This window comes from Leptodactylus fuscus, chromosome 7 (genome assembly GCF_031893055.1).
Source record: "Leptodactylus fuscus isolate aLepFus1 chromosome 7, aLepFus1.hap2, whole genome shotgun sequence".
Taxonomy (NCBI): domain Eukaryota; kingdom Metazoa; phylum Chordata; class Amphibia; order Anura; family Leptodactylidae; genus Leptodactylus; species Leptodactylus fuscus.
The window spans coordinates 112,247,814-112,267,190 of record NC_134271.1 but is presented as its reverse complement, the minus strand read 5'-3'; the positions used below and the strand labels follow the sequence as shown (position 1 = coordinate 112,267,190).

The 19,377-nt window shown below is 40.5% G+C and overlaps 1 protein-coding gene across 1 annotated transcript in view; it reads right to left on the bottom strand.

The window, feature by feature from the left end:
• The window catches only part of CDAN1 (codanin 1), a 30,239-nt gene that overhangs the window by 5,847 nt on the left and 5,015 nt on the right, over positions 1-19,377 (bottom strand). The window contains exons 5-20 of the mRNA XM_075282818.1: positions 19,074-19,193; positions 18,293-18,371; positions 17,263-17,383; positions 16,764-16,873; positions 16,456-16,545; positions 15,449-15,524; positions 13,147-13,361; positions 12,711-12,825; positions 10,059-10,202; positions 9,678-9,844; positions 9,021-9,105; positions 8,835-8,924; positions 5,632-5,686; positions 4,637-4,770; positions 3,796-3,899; positions 2,512-2,661 (exon numbers count right to left, since the gene is read on the bottom strand). Coding sequence (XP_075138919.1) covers positions 2,512-2,661; positions 3,796-3,899; positions 4,637-4,770; positions 5,632-5,686; positions 8,835-8,924; positions 9,021-9,105; positions 9,678-9,844; positions 10,059-10,202; positions 12,711-12,825; positions 13,147-13,361; positions 15,449-15,524; positions 16,456-16,545; positions 16,764-16,873; positions 17,263-17,383; positions 18,293-18,371; positions 19,074-19,193 — 1,855 coding nt within the window. The remainder of the gene's footprint in view (positions 1-2,511; positions 2,662-3,795; positions 3,900-4,636; positions 4,771-5,631; positions 5,687-8,834; positions 8,925-9,020; positions 9,106-9,677; positions 9,845-10,058; positions 10,203-12,710; positions 12,826-13,146; positions 13,362-15,448; positions 15,525-16,455; positions 16,546-16,763; positions 16,874-17,262; positions 17,384-18,292; positions 18,372-19,073; positions 19,194-19,377) is intronic.

Below are 19,377 nucleotides of genomic sequence, written 5' to 3'. Positions count from 1 at the left end.
TTAGTGTAGTGGATACAAAGAAGAAAAAGGCATAATGGACTGACCACAGGACCAAGCACATAGCGAGCCAATACATCAGATTAGGTTAATACTGTATCTTACTATAGAAATTCTATATTAATAAAAATCTACACCATGATGAACTAATGAGAACTGAACACTATGGTACTAGAAACGGACTGTAGATATACTAGGTTTTCTAAAATAAGAAAGGATACAGTGCGTGTAACAAAACAACATGTAGTGTGAGTATTTAACAAGAGGATTATTGTACCCACTGAATTCATTGGGCAACACAGCACCAAGGGTATATGCTAAGTCACTAGGAAAATGACACTAGGTATACAAAAAAGTGCTGGATCTTCCCAAGGGCTATAAATACCCTTTTCTTGGACACTTTGTGAATCAGTTCATACAAACAGCAGGAAAGAGAGAAAACCAGGAAAATCAGAAACAAATATACTACAGACCAATATGTCCTATGAATGGAAAAGAACCAAGAAGAGCAGTCTGTGGATCGGAGACCAACAACAACAAAAAAATCTGTGTTACCCAATTAAAGGAACAAGCGAGGGATTTTAGGGCAAGCACAAAAATCCATCTTTCTTGTTAATGTCACTGAAGGACACTGCACTGTGGGACATCCGAGAGCAGTTCCCATTGAGAAGAGCAGTCATGCGAATAGCCTAGAGCACAGCCATCTGCAGTACCAGATTGATCTAGAGCAATCGAACGAATGGCAGAGTTCATTGACTGAAGTAGGTACGGGGTGGCAAACTGTGCAGACCTGAAAGATAAGAAATCTGATGCTAATCCACCCAAGAGGATACAAACTGTGGCATGAGCAGTCACCTGAATATGGGAGGACCCTACTCCTATACACTCTGATCACATACAGTATGGGAGACAGGAGACATTTTTGCCACCAAACCTCTACAAAGGCCCTCAGTAAGAACAAAGTGGGAGTCAGAGGGATATAAACTACACCAGTATCTCCTGGAGGATATGCTGGCAGTGAAGGGATTCTTCAATCTGTTGTTTGGGATCTTGGCAAAGGGAGGGTAGGTTGAAGTCCTCATTGATGTGGAAAGAGGACGACAACTTGGGAGGAAGGAATAAAGTGGAGTACAACCGTGTCCTTGTAGTGAAGGGGACATATGGGATACAGCAGTAAGTTCATAAACCCTGAAAAGAAAGGCCCGGCCACAAAGAAAGTGACCTTTATGGAGAAAAGGAAGAAAGGTGGAGTAGTGGACCTTATGAAAGGAGGTTGTGCTGCAGACAAAAAGGACAAGGAACATCTGCCAGCATATAGCTTAGATGCAGAGGGTCTTGGGATATGGCTATCTAGGATAGAAGGTCGTGGTTCAAACAGGAGGCGAGAGATTCATGTCCACGTTGACTTGCCAATGGCAGAGCTAAAGGAAAATCTTCAGCTGAAGAGACCACTTGTCTGTATAGAGTTTTTCATGGCTGAGGTGTTCCTTTTGGTATGTGGACTGCTGAGAAAGCAGGAAAATGATGCCCTGCCCAATGAATTAACCAGGAGGCTTCCTGGCGCCCCTGCTGGTTCAAGAAGGGACCACCATAGAGTTATCAGTCAAGGCTCTGACTGCAAGAACATGGAAGAGAGATTTCCAGAAGATGTCCCTCAGTTCCAGTAGACGGATCTGAAGAGAGGACTCTGACTTGGGCTACTTTCTTTACATGGTCAGGAGACCAAAAAAAAAAAATCCCTAGATGTTAAGCCTGGCATAGTTGGAGATCACTACCAGTGAAGAGAATAGCCACCAAAGGAATTCCAGCCAAACCAGGGAAGGAGAAGGGTGTCGTAAACAGAAAATAACTTCTGGGAGGGGAGAACAGAACTTTATTTTTGTACCCAATCAATGTCATCTCCTGTGCCCAGGCAATGTCAAAGCTGGCAAGCCAAAGGTACTAGAAGTAGCTGACTGAGGAAGGAGATGTGGAGTCACTTGCCATAGCCCTATTTGGGAAGGAACCAGAGCAATTAGAAGGCGTGAGTCACCTATAAGATGACTTTCTGGACCATTAACCGGGAGTAGGAGCTGTCTTCTGGAGGGTCCCTGGGGATAGACCACTGAGCTACAATATGAGTAGGCAATTGTTGCAAAGTCTCCACCACAAACAAGGAAAGAGTGGGAAGATCACCTTTGACTCAGGTAAGGGTGGGGATGTCCAATCTGAGGGAAAGGGTTGTAGGAATGTGGCTGAGAGAAGGCAATGGGTGTAATTGGGCTCAGGCTGACTGCATGATAGCTCTTTTGTTAGAGCGGAAACAAAGAAGGTAGAGCAGACTCCTTTTTTCGTATACCTAGAGTTAACCTCTTAGTGGCCGGGTCTATATTCACAGTGCTGTGTCCACCAATGACATGAGAGAAAAGAAACAGATAAGCTGGCAATTTCATCAACCACCAGTACAAATGGGCTAAAAAAAAAGTCAAAAAAAAAAAATCCAAGAATTACTACAGATTTCTATCCTCTACTTACTCCTCGCCTATGTGCAGAGCCTGCCGTCCATTCTTGCAGAGCTGGGCACACACATTCTCCAGCAGCTTGCTATTTTCTGCACTGTCCTCTGTCACTTTTTCCTTCAATATAGCCTCTGCTTGTTTAACAAGATCTGCCACCAAGGTTGCCCTTAAATTAAGAGATAGAAATGTAAGAAAGGTTGTGTGTTATAAAGTAATGTCTCTGCCACATTACCAGGTATTACAGAAACCAAATGATATTAATATGATGGAAAATATTTTAAGGAATTGTGAAAGGTGAACTAAACCAGAAAACAGTGAAAAATAGTTTAAAAACTGATAAACTCATTTGATACTAGAAGACAACAGACTTGTCCTAAATCTATAGATGCAAGGACTATGGGGCAATAGGTGCAGTTGGATAGGGTATTAGTTAGACAGAAAACTACTGTATATACTCGAGTATAAGCCGACCCCCCTAATTTTACCACAAAAAAACTGGGAAAACTTATTGACTCGAGTATAAGCCGAGGGGAGGAAATGAGGCAGCTACTGGAAAATTTCAAAAATTAAATTGCTGGGTGCTGGGAGGGGAGGGGGTGTTTTGGTTGTCTGTCTACCCCTTCCCTGAGCTTGAGGACTGGGTTTTTTCTTCCCCCCACTTGGAATTCAGCCTGGCTGTATATAGGGTATGTGCAGTGCTCCTATTAACCCCTTCCCGACGGAACAGGAGCTCTGCAGATTCCCTATATTCAGTAGACCGGGCACTGTCAGGCACAGGGATACCTAATGTGTATGTGTTTCACAATCATTTTCTACTTTTATATGTATTCTAGGGAAAGGAGTGATTTAGAACTTTTATTTTTTTATTATATTTTTTTAAAGCTTGTTTTTTTTTATCCACTATTTTATGGGAGATTCTATACATTACCATTGCGGCTGGTCATAGACCCCCCCCCCAAAAAAAAAAAAAAAAAAAAATAATAATAATATTTTTTTTTTTGCTTTGGAGCACCAATCAGATGCACCCAGAGTCAGAATGACACCCCTTGTTTGCTCCTGCCTGACTCCGCCCTCCTGACAGTACAGAGCCTAAATAGCACATCAGGCACCAAGATTAACAGCATTGACTGCTTGGGAATGGTGGGGACTAGAGAAAAAATTCCAACTGTGCCAGAATCAGTGGAGCAGCAGCAACTTATTGAGGTAAAGAACTGGAATTCTTGGAGGTGTTGACACTTGCTTTAAAGTAACATTGGAGTTTCACATATGCTTCTCCATGCTCTAAAGCACAAATTCTTACTTGATTTGTTTCACACAATTGGAACCAATACGTTCAGCCACAAATTCAACTGTTCGGCGTAGAGATGGAGGCTGGTTATGAAAGAATGCTTGTTCCAGTTGTGCCTGTGTAAAAAAAAACAAACCAGTTTGAACATAATCATCATGGGAACATCGATATACATGTGAGATTGGCTGCAAGTACAAGCTCACCAGAACAGTGTAAACCACCAGTAAAACATCTAGTCAGTGATCAAGCAACCACAACACAGAGGTAAAACTAAATCATTTCCTAATATAATTAGTTCCAAAACGGATATCAAAGCCCAAAGCGGGCCAGAAACCCCATAACCAGGCCATCTTTTAAAATGACTGAACCTTTGCAGCTTTATGATAGACAGTTTAGACAGAATGGATCATAGATTCTAGTGGATGTAACCGGATAATAAAAGAAAAGTAAATTTGGAACCAATTGTAGTGCACATTACACTTGACATGCTGGATCAGAATACTAATTATATAAAATGAGATAGGAATACTAGTTATCAAAAATAAGTCAGAGTTTTAGTAGGCTAATGGCAAAAGGGGGGCTCTCATCTAAATAACCCCTATTGATATGTCCTATTAGAATATATATTCATTATAGAGGGGTCTCCCACTTAAATCCTCAGTCGCTTTATGAGCCGAAACAGCCCTAAAACACAGAATTTCCACAACAACAGATGATCCTCCTGGGGTAAGACAATATCAAAAGGTTTATCAGCAGTTTTTTTTCTAAAAACAAATACCACATTTTAGGATTGTCTGTTCAGTTTAAATACAGAGAATTATTTTCATGATAAAATATAAATCTGACAAGTTACCTGAAGTTTTTTTTGTGATAAAGTTGGTTTTGGCATCAGGGGTTCTGCGGCAGTGGGGGTTATCTTTCTTATGAAACCCCCATTCTTTGCTCCATGGCCAGCCCCAAAAGAAACAAGTAACTTTTTCAATTCTCCTGCAGAAAAAAAAAGCATTAGGGTTAATTAGAAAACTCTGTCAAATAAGTAACTTTCAGAATAGAAAAATCACGACTGCTTGTTTCAGGAAGTTTAGGTATTTTTGGTTCAGTGCACACTGAGTTTTTTGGCAAGGATTTTGACGCTGAATCTGCCTCAAAATCAGCGTCCAAAAAAAGCCTCCCAATAGAACTCTAGATTAGATTTTACCTCTAATATTTTGTTTCTTGGATGAAGAGATTTCCCACAGATGAAGGAAAGAAAGATTTTCGTAAAGAAAAGCTTTTCCTTTCCTCAGCTGTGGTCAAACTGCTTTTATGCCTTTAACTAGAGTAATAAACATAAATGAGACAAACACAATATAGGAACACACCAGGAAAAACTACCTAGTCCTACCTAATGCGGGCCTGATGCATGACTGTATTTCATGTTTCTTGTAATTGTGAGTAATGCACCATCTGCTCAGGCCCTGCATTGTAAGAGGGCAGCACTTCAACTGGAGTGTTCCATTAAGTGTAGGAAAGAAATAGAAAAGAATTGCTTGGAGGGACTAATACAAGACAAAACTAAAGGGAACAGGTCACATTGTAAGGTTGTGCCCTCACTTCTTCTAGATACAGAATTCTCATCCAGGAATGAAGATCTGAATAGAGGGACAACACAGAAGGAAGGATTGTACAAGACGTTGATAATGTCAGGATTAACAGGGACCAATAAATTGGCAAGACACAAGTTTGGGTTTATGGATTCGGAGCAAATAATTGTCCATAAAAACAAATGAGTTTTGAAGTACACAGCTATAAAGTCTGATGTTATACAATCCTAGTGCATGCCATCTTACATCTGTATACAATACTCACCAATATAAGGACAACAATTGTATAACAGTTGCTGATCCACCAAAGGTATGTTGTCCTACAGGGAAAAAAAAAGGAAGAGTACAATCTTATTCAATTCATCATCTGGCCAATAGCGATTTCTCACAACCCTTCATACACAGGAAAACTTGTTCTGAGAAAGTACCGTATTTTTCGGACTATAAGACGCACCGGACCATAAGACGCACTAAGGTTTTAGAGGAGGAAAATAGGGAAAAAAAAAATTTTAAGGAAAAAAAATTGGTGAAATATTTAATAACCTAATAATATAATATTTCACCAATGTAAATAGAACCGGGGGCTTTCGGAAACAGGGATACCAAATGTGTATGTGTTTCACAGTAATGTTTTTGTTTTATATGTATTCTAGGGATATGGGGGTGATTTGAACATATACCTCTATCTATCTATCTGTCTGTCTATCTATCTATATCTAATCTATCTCATCCATGGATGGAAAGAGACACCCTGCAGTGAAGCTATGCAAGAAGAGAAAAAGGGGCGGGCCAGACGGGTGAAGGAGGTGTGGTTTTCTAAGCAAACTTGAAAACACGCCTCTTTCACCTGTCTGGCTCGTCCCTCCTTCACTGCCTCTCACATCTTACTCCTGCAATGAAGCCACACAGACAGGGAAGTAGGGGCGGGCCAGACGGGTGAAGGAGGCGTGGTTTCAAGCTTGCCGAGAAAACCACGCCTCCTCCTCCCGTTTGGCCCGCCCCTCCTTCCCTGTCTGTGTGGCTTCATTGCCAGAGCCAGATCTGAGAGGCAGTGAAGGAGGGGCGGGCCAGACGGGAGAAGGAGGCGTGGTTTTCTCGGCAAGCTTGAAACCACGCTTCCTTCACCTGTCTGGCCCGCCCTTACTTCCCTGCCTCTCATATCTCGCTCCTGCAAAGACGCGACACAGACAGGGAAGGAGGGGCAGAGCAGGCAGGCACCGTGCTGCTCTCCTTTTGATTCACACAGACGGGACACAGACGCTGCACACGCTGCATTCGGACTATAAGACGCACACACATTTTCCTCCCATATTGGGAGGAAAAAAAGTGCGTCTTATAGTCCGAAAAATACGGTATGTGTTTTCAATGAGGAGAGGTGGACAGGACATTAACAAAAATCTCTAGAAGTAACAAAGAATTGGGTATGGTTTAAGCCAACAGTCCTTGTACCACATACCACAACGTCTAATGTCCACAGAGAATTGGGGTACTCCCATAAACAAACAGTTTTGACGGACACACAGATGGATGTAAAACAGATTGATGTGCAAATTAAATCTGTTCATAACAGCACATTGATATAATTTCCCACACATTTATCCCCTATCCACAGTATTGGGAATCCCAGTGAGTAGGAGATTGGTGGTTCCCAATCCCCCTGTGCGATTGGAGCTACACTGCGCATGTGTAACCTCCACTCCATTCACTTTCATAGTACTGATAAAGATAGCCAAGTATGGTGTTCCATCCACAGGTCACTCATCTGTGCAATGGATCCATTGACAGGGAACTCAGGAAGTTCCATTCCCACAATCGCTAGTGGACACATCAGTTTGTTGCCCCCCACCAGCAATTAACCCCTTCCCACCAATAGCATATTTCGATTTTTGTTTTTGAGTCCCCTCCTTCTACCCAGAACTTTTTATTTCTCCGCTCCCAGAGCCATATGAGGTCTTAATCTTTCCGGGTCAAATTTTTCTTCATGATGTCACCATTAATTCTATATAATGTACTGGGAAGCAGGGAAAAAATTCTCAATGGGGGGGGGGGGGGGATTTGAAGAAAAAAAATGCATTTCTGCAATTTTCTTACGGGCTTCGGTTTTCAGTATTCTATGTTTCGGTACGATTACAGGGATTCCAAATTTATATGGTTTTATTTATATTTTAACCCCTTAAAAAAAATCCAAAACTGTGTTAAAATTTTTTTTTTCTAAAAGTCACCATATTCTGACAAACGTAACTTTTTTATAAGTCTACGTACAGGGATGTATAGGGTGTCTTTTTTCCGGGGATGAGTGTACTTTTCAGTTTTACCATTTTGGGTAATTACTATTGCTTTGATCACTTTTTATTCAAATTTTTATTGGAATCAAAACAGTGAAAAAACGGCGGTTTGGCACTTTTGACTTTTTCCTGTTACGGCGTTTACCATACAGGAAAAATATTTTTATAGATTTGTAGAGCGGGCGATTTCGGACACAGTCATACCTAATGTGTTTTACAGTATTTCAGAAATTTTTTTGTGTTCTAGGGAAAGGGGGGTGATTTGAACGTTTAATATTTTTTTATTTATTTTACCTTTTTTTTTTTTTTTGCATTTGTTAGACCCCCTAAGAGTTTTGAACCCCAGGGGGTCTGATCACTAATGCAATGCATTACAATGCTAATGCATTGCATAATACCGACGCTTCTATTGCAGGCTATCTAGCATAGCCTGCAATAGAATGACAGGCCGGGGAGCTTACTCCAGGTGCCAGTGATCACAAAGAAAATAGCAGCACCCACGTGCCACTGGGAAAATGGCGCCTCAGTCAGCTTTGACCGAGGCGCTGGAAGGGTTAATGCCTCCGATCGGTTCGGGCACCGATCGGAGACATTAGCACCGGTTGTCTACTGTGTAAAACAGTAGACACCCGGCGGCTATGGCGGCCGCCATAGTTGAACTCCTGACATGCGCTGTACTACTACGCTGGATGTCGGGAAGGGGTTAAACACAGATTTGCTATGCACAAGATAGAGGATAAGTATTGTTTGCAGGAAGATCGCCTTATGCTTCACATTGCGAAAAGGCAGCATTTACTGCGGTGTTTTGAGCCAAGGGTAAATTGAGCACAAGGTAAAAAGCACAAGTACTTCTTATAGATTTCCCATTCCTTTTGTAGCTATTCTCGGCTTTGGCTCAAAAAGCTGCAGCAACATCTACAACAAAAAACATTCACTTACAAGGCACATCTGAATAGCCACTAGAATGGATGCTTTTGCCACTAACCAATTTCACTTACAAATCTAGTCCAATGACAGCTCATACAATACACTAGGGAAGCAGGTAATGACAGTCATATTGATTGACATAGAAATCCAAAATAATTGGGCAAAATTAACAAATGGATTGATGATGTCATCACATGGAGACTCCTATTTTCAGACTGTAAATAAATCGCTGTGATATAACACAAAACACACTTACCAGTCCCTGCACTGATACCAACAACTCTGCTGAAATCTCATCTTGAACTGCTTCACTGTTAAAAAACAACTCCTCTGGCAATGCTGGCACCTTCACAAGAACAAACCACATGATGTCAGGAAAGATACTGAGGGTTAGTTAGTATGGATTGATAAAAGCAATGAGGTACAGTTGTAGATATGATACCTGGAAAAGCCAGCCCAGAACCGCAAGAAGCAGCAGCTTGTTCAAGAAACTCATCTCTTTCTCATCTGTCAGGACAAATTTATTCCTTGAAAACAAAAAAATAATCAGTCAACTGCTTTGACAGCACAAGCACTGGCATAAAACTATACAGTGTGAACTCTGAGCTATAAACTAATGTAATAGCCTTAGGTTACCTCATACACAAGGAACGCCTTCAAGTACCAACAAAAAATAGAAAATTGAAATATTTTATTCCATTTCAGGGAAGACTGTCTTTAGGTTTCCCTGCCTTCATCTGGATCAAGAGTGGAACTAAAATCACTTCATCCACTTCCACTCTCCTCCATTGGCAGAACTTGATGAACATATAGACAAAATTATCAGGCACCAACATATTGCACCTACAGGAACTTTTAGGATAATACATTGGGGTCTGACACTCATGACCACCAAAGAACACCGGATTGTAGAGGCTGCCATGTTGAGGTGAGCACTATTGCCTCTTCACTTTACTATACTAATGTAACTATAAACACACAAAATTATATACCAGTTATATCTAGTATTCACTGCCGTTTTAGACACATCATCATAAGGTGTGAACAACTCCTAGAATAGATTGTATATTGCAATATATTACGCTACTGTTCTTATCACCTGTACAGATGGAGTAAAATGCAGAAAACTTTTCTGTAATAGTCGAGGTATGGGGCAACACAATCCACCAATGACAGATATTCTACTGCCCAAGGAATGGTCAGCACCGTGCGATGGTCCTGTATGGAGCGTCTGAGCAACTGCAAGACATCTAACATTGGGAGGGTCTGGGGAGGAACAGAAATGGTCAGGAAATGTCTCAAACTAAGAAGACTCATGGAAGTACAATCAAAGGGTAGAGCAAAGAAACTTAATAGAAAACACAGCTCAAAGACCTCACGCATTAACAATAGCATTGCCCATAGCAATGAGATATCAGTATGTTTACAAGGCAAAGAAGAAGTGGCATTCTGCATTAGGCCCAACTCTCAGATGTATTACCTGACTCCGTAATGAAACCGCAGATTCCACTAATTCACTAGAAAGAGATTCGGCGCTTCTATAGGGTAAGAAAGTCACAAACCCCAGAAACTTTGCCAACAGTCGCAGAGTCATCAGGATGGAAGCAAAACGCGCTTTTTCATCCTAAAACACACAAAACAACCAAATATTCAACTACTAATGTAACTTTTTTTCTTGCTTTAATGAAGCCTGTCTTTTTAATCTCATACAATCTCGGACGCTCCCTCATAGGCACCTGTGGCAGTATATTAGACTTTTTTTTTTGGCGTCGCCCCCTGAGAGGCTGGCTGCCTTTGATGCAGTGCTCCAAGCTGGGAGCAAACTTTTTCTTTCCTTTTTCACTCTTTTTCTCTATATCTTCAAGAATCCGGTAACCAAGCAATCTAGCACTATGAATTTAGCAACTATAAATCGAATGGAAGACCCTGTGGAGTTTTTTGTTCCTTTTGTTTCCATTGTAAAGCATGGACTCAAGACCTGGTTCAGCTGGTTTCCACATGTGCCTGTTACCATCCCCTCAGCTAGGACAGCATGGCTCAACATGCGGCATGGAAGAGAAACCTACATGGAAATGCGGACTTCTTCGTTCAAGGAGATGATTTCTGGCGTCAATTGCTGATGTGTGAAGATGCTACAGCTGACTGGTATTTCTTTCTATTACTGTGGACACGTGGGACACTGTTACAGCCTGGGAACCATCACCCACCTACCCCAAGAGTTATGGAAGCTTGGCAAGAGAGCAGCACCATGTATACCTGGATGGTCTCTGACTTCCTTGGGGCAGTAGAACACTGTGGTAAGGAGGAGGAGGAGGGCTTGTGATGAAGGACATTTGGGGCATTTTTTGTGGTTAAAAGGACAATAGTGCTGATGCAAGATACCGAACTATCAGCTGTGAGCAGGAGATCTCACCACCTACCAAAGGAACTGCCACATGTTATCATGATAGCTGCATATGCCCCCCACCTCTGCAAAAAATTTCTGCTTGTTATATCCACATGCTGTGACCCCCCTCCTCGTGTCCTACAACCAAGTTGGCTGTATTATTATTATTATTATTATAATTATTATTATTAACATCAATCTGCACAGAGAACTAAATGATCCTGCAGTGTGTCTGTGTTTCTTTCTTTTTTAGTTGCTATGATTCCTAGGATTTCTCTATCTGCCATGAGCTTCTATGTGTTTCTCTCTTCTTATATACTACTGTACCATCTATGAAACTGTATCACTGAAATTTCCCCATTGTGGGACTATTAAAGGAATATCTTATCTTATCTTATACTGTATATAGAGTAGGAAGAAATTGTGAAATTTTTCTTTTTAATCTTTTTAACATCTTAGTCCATGCCTGCTGATTGACTCCTATAAATAAATCATACATGGCATGCTATCTTGGAGAGAAAAAACATAGAGAACAAAAGAATATGTTTTTAATGTTGGACAACCTCTTTAACCCCTTAATAACTGCTGGGTCTAATTGTCAAGGCCTACAATCTCTACTGTGCACAACTTTCATGATCCACTCAAGTTCTCTTATGAAATGTTTCATAACTGATATACACTGTACATTTGGGGTGCTTTGACATCAACGTATATTGATTCGTGTACTTGTGTGTTAAGAAGCCTCACAGGCAATAAAGGTTTATATTAAAATAAATATCCTATCCTTCCTGTATGTTTGTTCCTCAATCACGCAAAAACAGCTGAACAGATTTGGCTGAAATTTGGCAAATACATAGATAGGAACCCCGATTAAAATAGAGGCTACTTTTTATCGTGGTAAATGACGTCACTACATGACTGTTAAGCACAAATTTACACACACACTATGTTTGAGGACCTTTGATGACATCACAGGACCTTCAGCTGTCCCATAGGCTCATGCTATGTGGTGGGCGGAGATGCACGCTAATTTGGAATCTGTTCTTCTGCCTCGGATGGGGGAGAACTGTTGTACATTTCAGCAACATCTGTTCAGCCGTGTCTAACACACAAGCTGCTCAGACACTCTCACACAACACAAGCCTGTATTCTAAAATCAGCAGATGTAGCAGAGCTGAGGTGGCGCGCTACCAGTTTGTGTGCGTAACACAGGGGCATGTGGTCTTCGGAGTGTGATGGGGGGGGGGGGGGCAAACGGTTTCAAATTTCATCAACAGACAGCCATTCAGCCGTGTCTAACACACAATTGCCGATGCAGCCGGGCTCAGGCAGCGAGGTACCACAGACTGCTCTGCTCTCCATACGGATGTGCGTACGGATGCAGGCGGATCACCACCAACCACATTTGGCTAATTATTAGCGGCTCATCGCCAACAACAACCCGCACACGAAGTCGCTGGCAGACGCTAGAGTGTGTATAATATATATATATATATATATATATATATATATATATATATATATATACACACACACACACAATGCAAGAGTGTGTGTATTCTTATTTATCTATTACTTAACATAAGCCTTCTACACTATTCCATCCAATCACGAAATGTAAACCGTGCCAAATTTCACTCAAACTGCCCTTAATTCAGTCTCTATAGGGTGGATGTGTTGTAAAATAAACATCAGGAGTGTTCTAGAAGGAACTGCAGTGTAGAAAGAACTCAAATAATTTATTACCTGTTCCTCCATCTCCGACTCCACATCTGTTGCCTCATGTCCCATGATGGAATTGGCATCCAGCTCTTGTATTTCTTGGCACAGACTATCCATTAGGTGCTGATTAAACTGGTAACTGCATCAGCAAAACAAACACTAGTCAAATACTGGCATCAAACTGCCCAATAATTCTAAATCTAACCATATAAATATATAGTCTCGCGTGACTGAGTGTCCTTTTAGTAATCCATTTTATTGTCACTATCAGCTGACTAATTTTTCATAGTTTCTGCAGGATTATTATTTAACTGCAATTTTGATATTTAGGTGAAAACCACAAAGAAATCACATATCTACTTCAGCTTGCTCTCAACAACCTAAAACCCACAAATTTAACAATATAGAATGGTAGATAAAGAATTCCTTTTGTTGTATGAAACATTTCAACAATACTCACTTTCCAGCACTCAGAATGAAGTCTCTGAAGAACTCCTGGTACCCAGGAAAGGAAGGAGGAGGACAAGGGCCACCAACACTCTGAGGAGTAACAAATCTCTCTTGTAGACGCTTCAGTCTGTTAAGGTTATCTGACCCAAGCTTGTTGAGTACATCTTGGTCAGAATTATCACCACTGCTAACACCTCCCATCCCTCCAGTGGGTCCTTTACACAACTGAAAAAATTAAAATGAAATATAACATTAATGGACTTTATTGTGTCACTTGACCTAATACTACTTACTGTAAACCTGTCACTCAATTTTCTGTTCTTAAAGGGAAAGGGTCACATTAACACACAACTCAATCTCCAGGAAGCAGTTATAATAGAACAGGAGGAGCTGAGCAGATCGATATATACTCTTTAGTACACAAGTTTACTAGCGGTACCACATATCTTTCACTACTGAGTAACCCACTTACACTATATCCCATTCTAGGCAGCCCCCCACCCCCTTCTAGGACCTAACCAGGTTATGTGTTATACTTTATTCACAAAACTCTATGGTCTAATTCTTCTTTAAGGCCAAGGCCCCACATTGCGGAAACAGAACAGAAGGAAGTAGTATAAGAACTTCCTATATACTTCCCTTTCCTTTTGTAGCCATTCCTTTTGTAGTATTTTATTGCTATTTAATGGGTCAATAATTGGTTGGAGGCCAAGTACTGGGACCTACCTTCTGGGTCTCGGGAAATGCGGTTTTGACCGCACACCACAAACAGGGTGTAGCTAAAACTATATGATATCTAGGCAGGTTAAAATTAACTAAACAGTCTCCTGATGAGTTATGTTAGGGTAACGAAACGCGTTGAGACGTGGTTACTGCCATAGGTAGAGCAATATCAGACTCACTCTACCATTCCTGCACGCTATCATTGATGGCATTTTTAGAGCCCGCTTTTTCTAATTTCTTGTCCACCAGCCCCTAATCCCAGCATTAGACCTGCCATTAGACAGTTAAAGACTATATGCTCAATAGGACCTGGATGGGGAGTGCTATTGGTCTTTGGCAGTTAGTGGGTTGTTGAATAGTTGGTTATTGACTGCAGACCTAGTATTGAAATAAAGTAACAGTTGCATCCTGTGTAGTTTAAAGGGAGGAATGTCAATTACACGAAATTGGATATTTATCTTTACTCCCCTAACACAGTAGCAATCTATATGGGTTACTTGATCACTTGTGTAAAAACCACACACAATGGACTCTGTATAGGTTTATATACCACTTTATTAGGGGCTGTTGAATATCAGCAGGTGGATTTATTGTTCACATTGGGCTTTTTTGGAGGCTAACAACCGTCCTTTTACCGTTTATTTTAATTTATCTAATAAAGGTTATTTTTTATCCTTGTTTCTGGGGGGCATCCACTCTTGGAGTCTAAATTAATTCCGGTTGCTCTAGATCCATTGAGTTATTAACAGAATGAATGACAGCAAGACGAGATCTAGAAAACCAGGAGGAATTGATACAGAAAGTATACTAGAAAGTTGTACAACTTTTTCTTATGCAGACAATAAAATTTTAACCCCTTTAACCCCAGTCTCCCCTCCATCTGTGAAGATGTCATTCAGCGCTGGATACAATGGCAGCACATCTACTGAGACTGGCCCTTAATCCACCATTTTGGATTTGAAGTCAAAGACCTAACAGATGCTCTCTTTATATAGGGTGTCCCATTAGACCCACTTATTTGTTCAACTTACCACCTAGACATCTTGACCATAAAAAAAAAAAGAAAAGAAAAAAAAAGACGACATCCAAGTTATTTCTATACTTATGCTAAAATGCTTGTAGCCCTACACTGGAAGAGTGTGCATTCCCCCTACAAGGCCTGCTCTTATTGCTGGTATGAAGAACGTCCACAACCTAGAATTCTTGACTGCCACCCTCAACACCACGGTGGAATCATTCCAATTGTTTGGTTCCCCTAAGATACATTTTGTATCCTGCAAAGTCTCTGATTTTTCTTCCCCATCCCTTATCTCCTCTTTATGGTGTCTCCCCCATGTCCTTTGTGGTTCATGTTTATTGCTTACGTTGTTATATATTTGTACCTGTTCTTGGATGGCGCTTGTTAGGTTATTTTTTTTCTGTATCTTTGCAGTTTTTCTTGTCACTTTATAAAATTCAAAAATTACGGTACAATAAAGAAAAAAGTAACCCCCTAACTTAATATGACCATTTAAGCATAAATAATTGGACAACTAGTCCCAGATGCATTAATATGCACACCCAAATCCTGAGTAACATACACTCTTTACCTGAACAAGCTGCCGCTGGAAGAGTCTTGCAAAGTGACTGTGGTTACAAGCTACAGAGAGGTTGAACATCATAGCCCTGAAAGAAAACAAACAAGTGTCAATGTCTTCCTTCAGATCGTATTCCCATCTAATAATGTAACGCAAATCACTAGGATATTCCTTAGCATTCTGATCAGTGGCTGCTCTAATTCTGAGACTCCTGCTGATCACAGGGGGAAAAAAAAAAAGAAAAAAAAAGACAGTGGGGTCCTCCTGACGTATTTCCAGCACAGCAGTGAACCCAGCATCCTGTATTGAAAGTGGCTGTGTAGTAGTTTCCTACACAATGAAACAATCTGTGAATCTATCATATTCAGGTTTGTTAGGGGTTCTAAAAATTGGAACCCCAATGATCAGTAAGTGATGGCATGTCCTAGCGATAAGGGGAAAGCAGCAATTAGCAGGAATTTTAATGAATGCGACATAACCTAGCCAGTGTCCTGATTGCCTTAAAGGGGCACTCTATCTGAAAATTTAGAGTTATGTCATCTCAGAGTGACCCCCTGAGAATAAGATGACGTTCTGTTCTCCCAAGGGGCAGGGGGGTGTCACCATCTCAGACGACAGACCTTTCCTAAGATTCAAACATCATGGATTGTACCACACAGGCTATCAACTGGGGGACAAAATCTGCTATCACCAGCTACTGCTGATGACAAGGAGATGACAATGTAGCCTTCCTTTATATTTTTGGCTTCTTTGATTATTTAAGAGAATATTTAAAGAAAAGAATAATTCCAGTGCCCACTAGCAGCAGTGATAATACAATCTTCTAGCTGTCCATGTGATGCTGTGCTGAGACATCATGGGATTGATAGCACAGCGCAGAGAAAGAGAAATATAAAAGTCAAGATAGAATGTGGTCAGGAGCGAGCAGAAGCAAGATTGTAGGGATATGAGGGCAGTATACATGAAAGAAGCCAGGTGAGGGGTGCAGGGATGGAAAAAACTGTTTTGGTACTATATACCTTATCTTATTGCCAAGACCATGCTCAAAATCCCAGTCTGTGTTCTCATGGCAATCTTCCCACTCACGTAGCAGCTCATAGAAAATATCCCTGAAATATAAATTGATCAATTATTAATGGGTATAACGAAGAAACAGAAATACACCGCACTGCAGCTATGCCAGAAATAGCTCAGTTACACAGGATCTAAATCTTCTGAATTTGTATAAATACAAAGATAAACCACTAAAGCAAAAGGAAACCGAACCCCTGTACGCAGGAAGAACAACAAAATTGTCTATATTTAACGTGCATGAAAAAAAATTTACCTTTGCTTTTTGAAGATATGGAATGATCGATCGCTTGGAAAATTAGAACGGTTATCAGTTTCTGGCTGAAAAGACACTGAATGCAGAGTTGATGGAAGCAGAAGGGATACCTGAAAAATGAGACAGCTTTTTCATCTGCTGCACAATATGGGAGATTTATTGCAACTACTAGAAAGGAAAAAAGAATACGTTTCCAACCAATGGCACCATTTCTTGTTTGCCAGAACCCAAGGTCGCAGTGCACAATACTACATAAAATATTCACAGAATGCGTGGTCTTGTTACCTGGAATCCATTCAGTATATTGATATTTATAATAGGTAGAATATTAAATGAAGTGCGTGCATTACAGGAAGAATCCATAGAAAAAAAGGAGCAGCCCCTACGCTCTCAGACCTGAAAGGAACCCAAAAAGGCAGACCCCCACAAATATGATTTGTATATCCTAACCATATACCATCATCTTTATAAGAGAAGATAAAAATAAATAATAATTTACCTTCCCTGTACTGTTCCTGTGTGCTTCTAGGAGTCGCTCTTGCAAGGCAGGAGAAAAGGCCCCAATACGTTCATTCTCTGCAAGGAGCTTCAAGGTGCTTTTATCCAAAAGTGAAATAACCCTGCATATGATGCACAGACACAACCAGGAGAAACAGGTTCACTCTACAGTTTTTTTTGAAGATGCAAGCTTAGGTTTTCTTTTGTAAACAACATACTAAATAAAATCTACAATCTAGAAATACAAAGGATTCGTTACATTCTTTATAAATGAGAGAAAGCTTATTTCTGGAAGGATGCATATAGGATTCCTTGATGTTGACCATTTGTCTATTAGACTGCATAAGCAATACCTGGGTTAGCATTCTGGAAAATAGCAGTCTGATCACGGCACTTATATACCAGACGAGACAGGACAACACAGCTTGTCATCTAGTGATCCAGTACATACACTACAATGTTATAGTCAATTTACACTAGCATACTGGCTTCTCCTTATAAAGTAGGATTGACATATGCCAGATCCATTTCTGAACAGATTCACATGAATCTTGAAAAACTCCTTTATTTTATCGTACGCTGGCCAAATTGTCTTTCAGGGCTGAGGTATTTTTTTCAATACAATAATATTACTACAGGTAGCACAATCTTCACAAATGTGTTGACAAAAATCCCTTATTCTCAGGATAGGAGATGCAATAGATTGCTGGGGTCCGATTGCTGGGACTCCTTCCATAATGAGAATGAGGGACTCCAATCTATGTCAGTTCCATAGAAATATATGAAGTGGAGGTCATGCATGCACACTTGTTATGGGTGATCACTAAGAGACCTAGCAGTCAGACCCATTGCTATCAAATCCTTATCTAGTATCCTATAGATCAGTAATAGAATCAGTAGGGTTGTTCGTAGACAAAAAAAAAACAAAACCCCAAAACACTACTAACTATACGTCAATAAAATCAGTATTCCAACATGTAACACAGAAGGTATCCAGTTACTAATGACATAGACAAATTAAAGTAACATACACAAACTGAAAATCGAGGACCAGAACTGCAAAATAGACACAATTGTGCACACTCTGGAAGAATTTCTGTTCCACGACATCTGTGAAATAAGCGGAAAATATATGTTTAAGTTGTGCATAAATGGCATGAAGAGGAAAGAAGCACAATACCTTTGGTACATATGTAAAATATTACACCATTACCACTCAATCACAATTTTATGAAAATCTGACCATGTTTTAATAATTTCCAAGCCAGAACCCAGTGCTAATTCAATTTTGAGCTTAAATGTCCAGTCATCTGAGACAGATCTGTTACTAAAGACAGACTGCCTGGCAACCCTTCTGGTCCTGGAGTGGGAAGGAAGAAAAGAGGCAAGGAGTCTCTGCGATTCCTTGTGCTGGCTCAGAAGGAAACATGGAATTCATAGTATCAAACGCCATCGTGGGAAGTTTGTGAGATAAACAATCCCGGCACCCAGAGGGATCTGTCACTTTATAACCCTTCTAAACTCCGTTCACATTTGTTTCTTGGCACCTAATATAAACCCCATGCAAGATCTGTGGACCAGGGCACACCAGCAGCGACTTACAGACTTATAACTGGGTTTGTCATTGTCACTGGAAAAATAGTCCTGTATGGAGCGTTATTCTTTATGTCATAAATGCTGGAATCTGAGAGAGAGGCTTCTAATGGAGGATTTTGTACACATGAAAAAGAGTCTAAACTATATATCAGGACCATGTATAAATGCCTATGATTATAGAGTATTCATTCAGAACACTGGAGTGCAGTTATTTACCTTTGATACCTCGTGCGATCTCTACCTCACAGTCCCTGTCATCTGTGCCGGATGGTCCCCTGGATGTCAGCAGTTGCAGGACAAAGAAAAACTCCAGAAATATATTAGGCACAAGATTTTCTGGAAAACAAAATATATATTTACAATACTTGCTCTCAAGAACATTGAAAATACAATAGGGAACCATGGTGTAGCTTTCCTTGTAAAGTAATATTTTACCTTGTTTAACTCACTGAGGATTCTGTTATGGAGAAAGATTTTGCTGCACAATTTGGTAAATCTAAATGAATTAATAAATGCACTA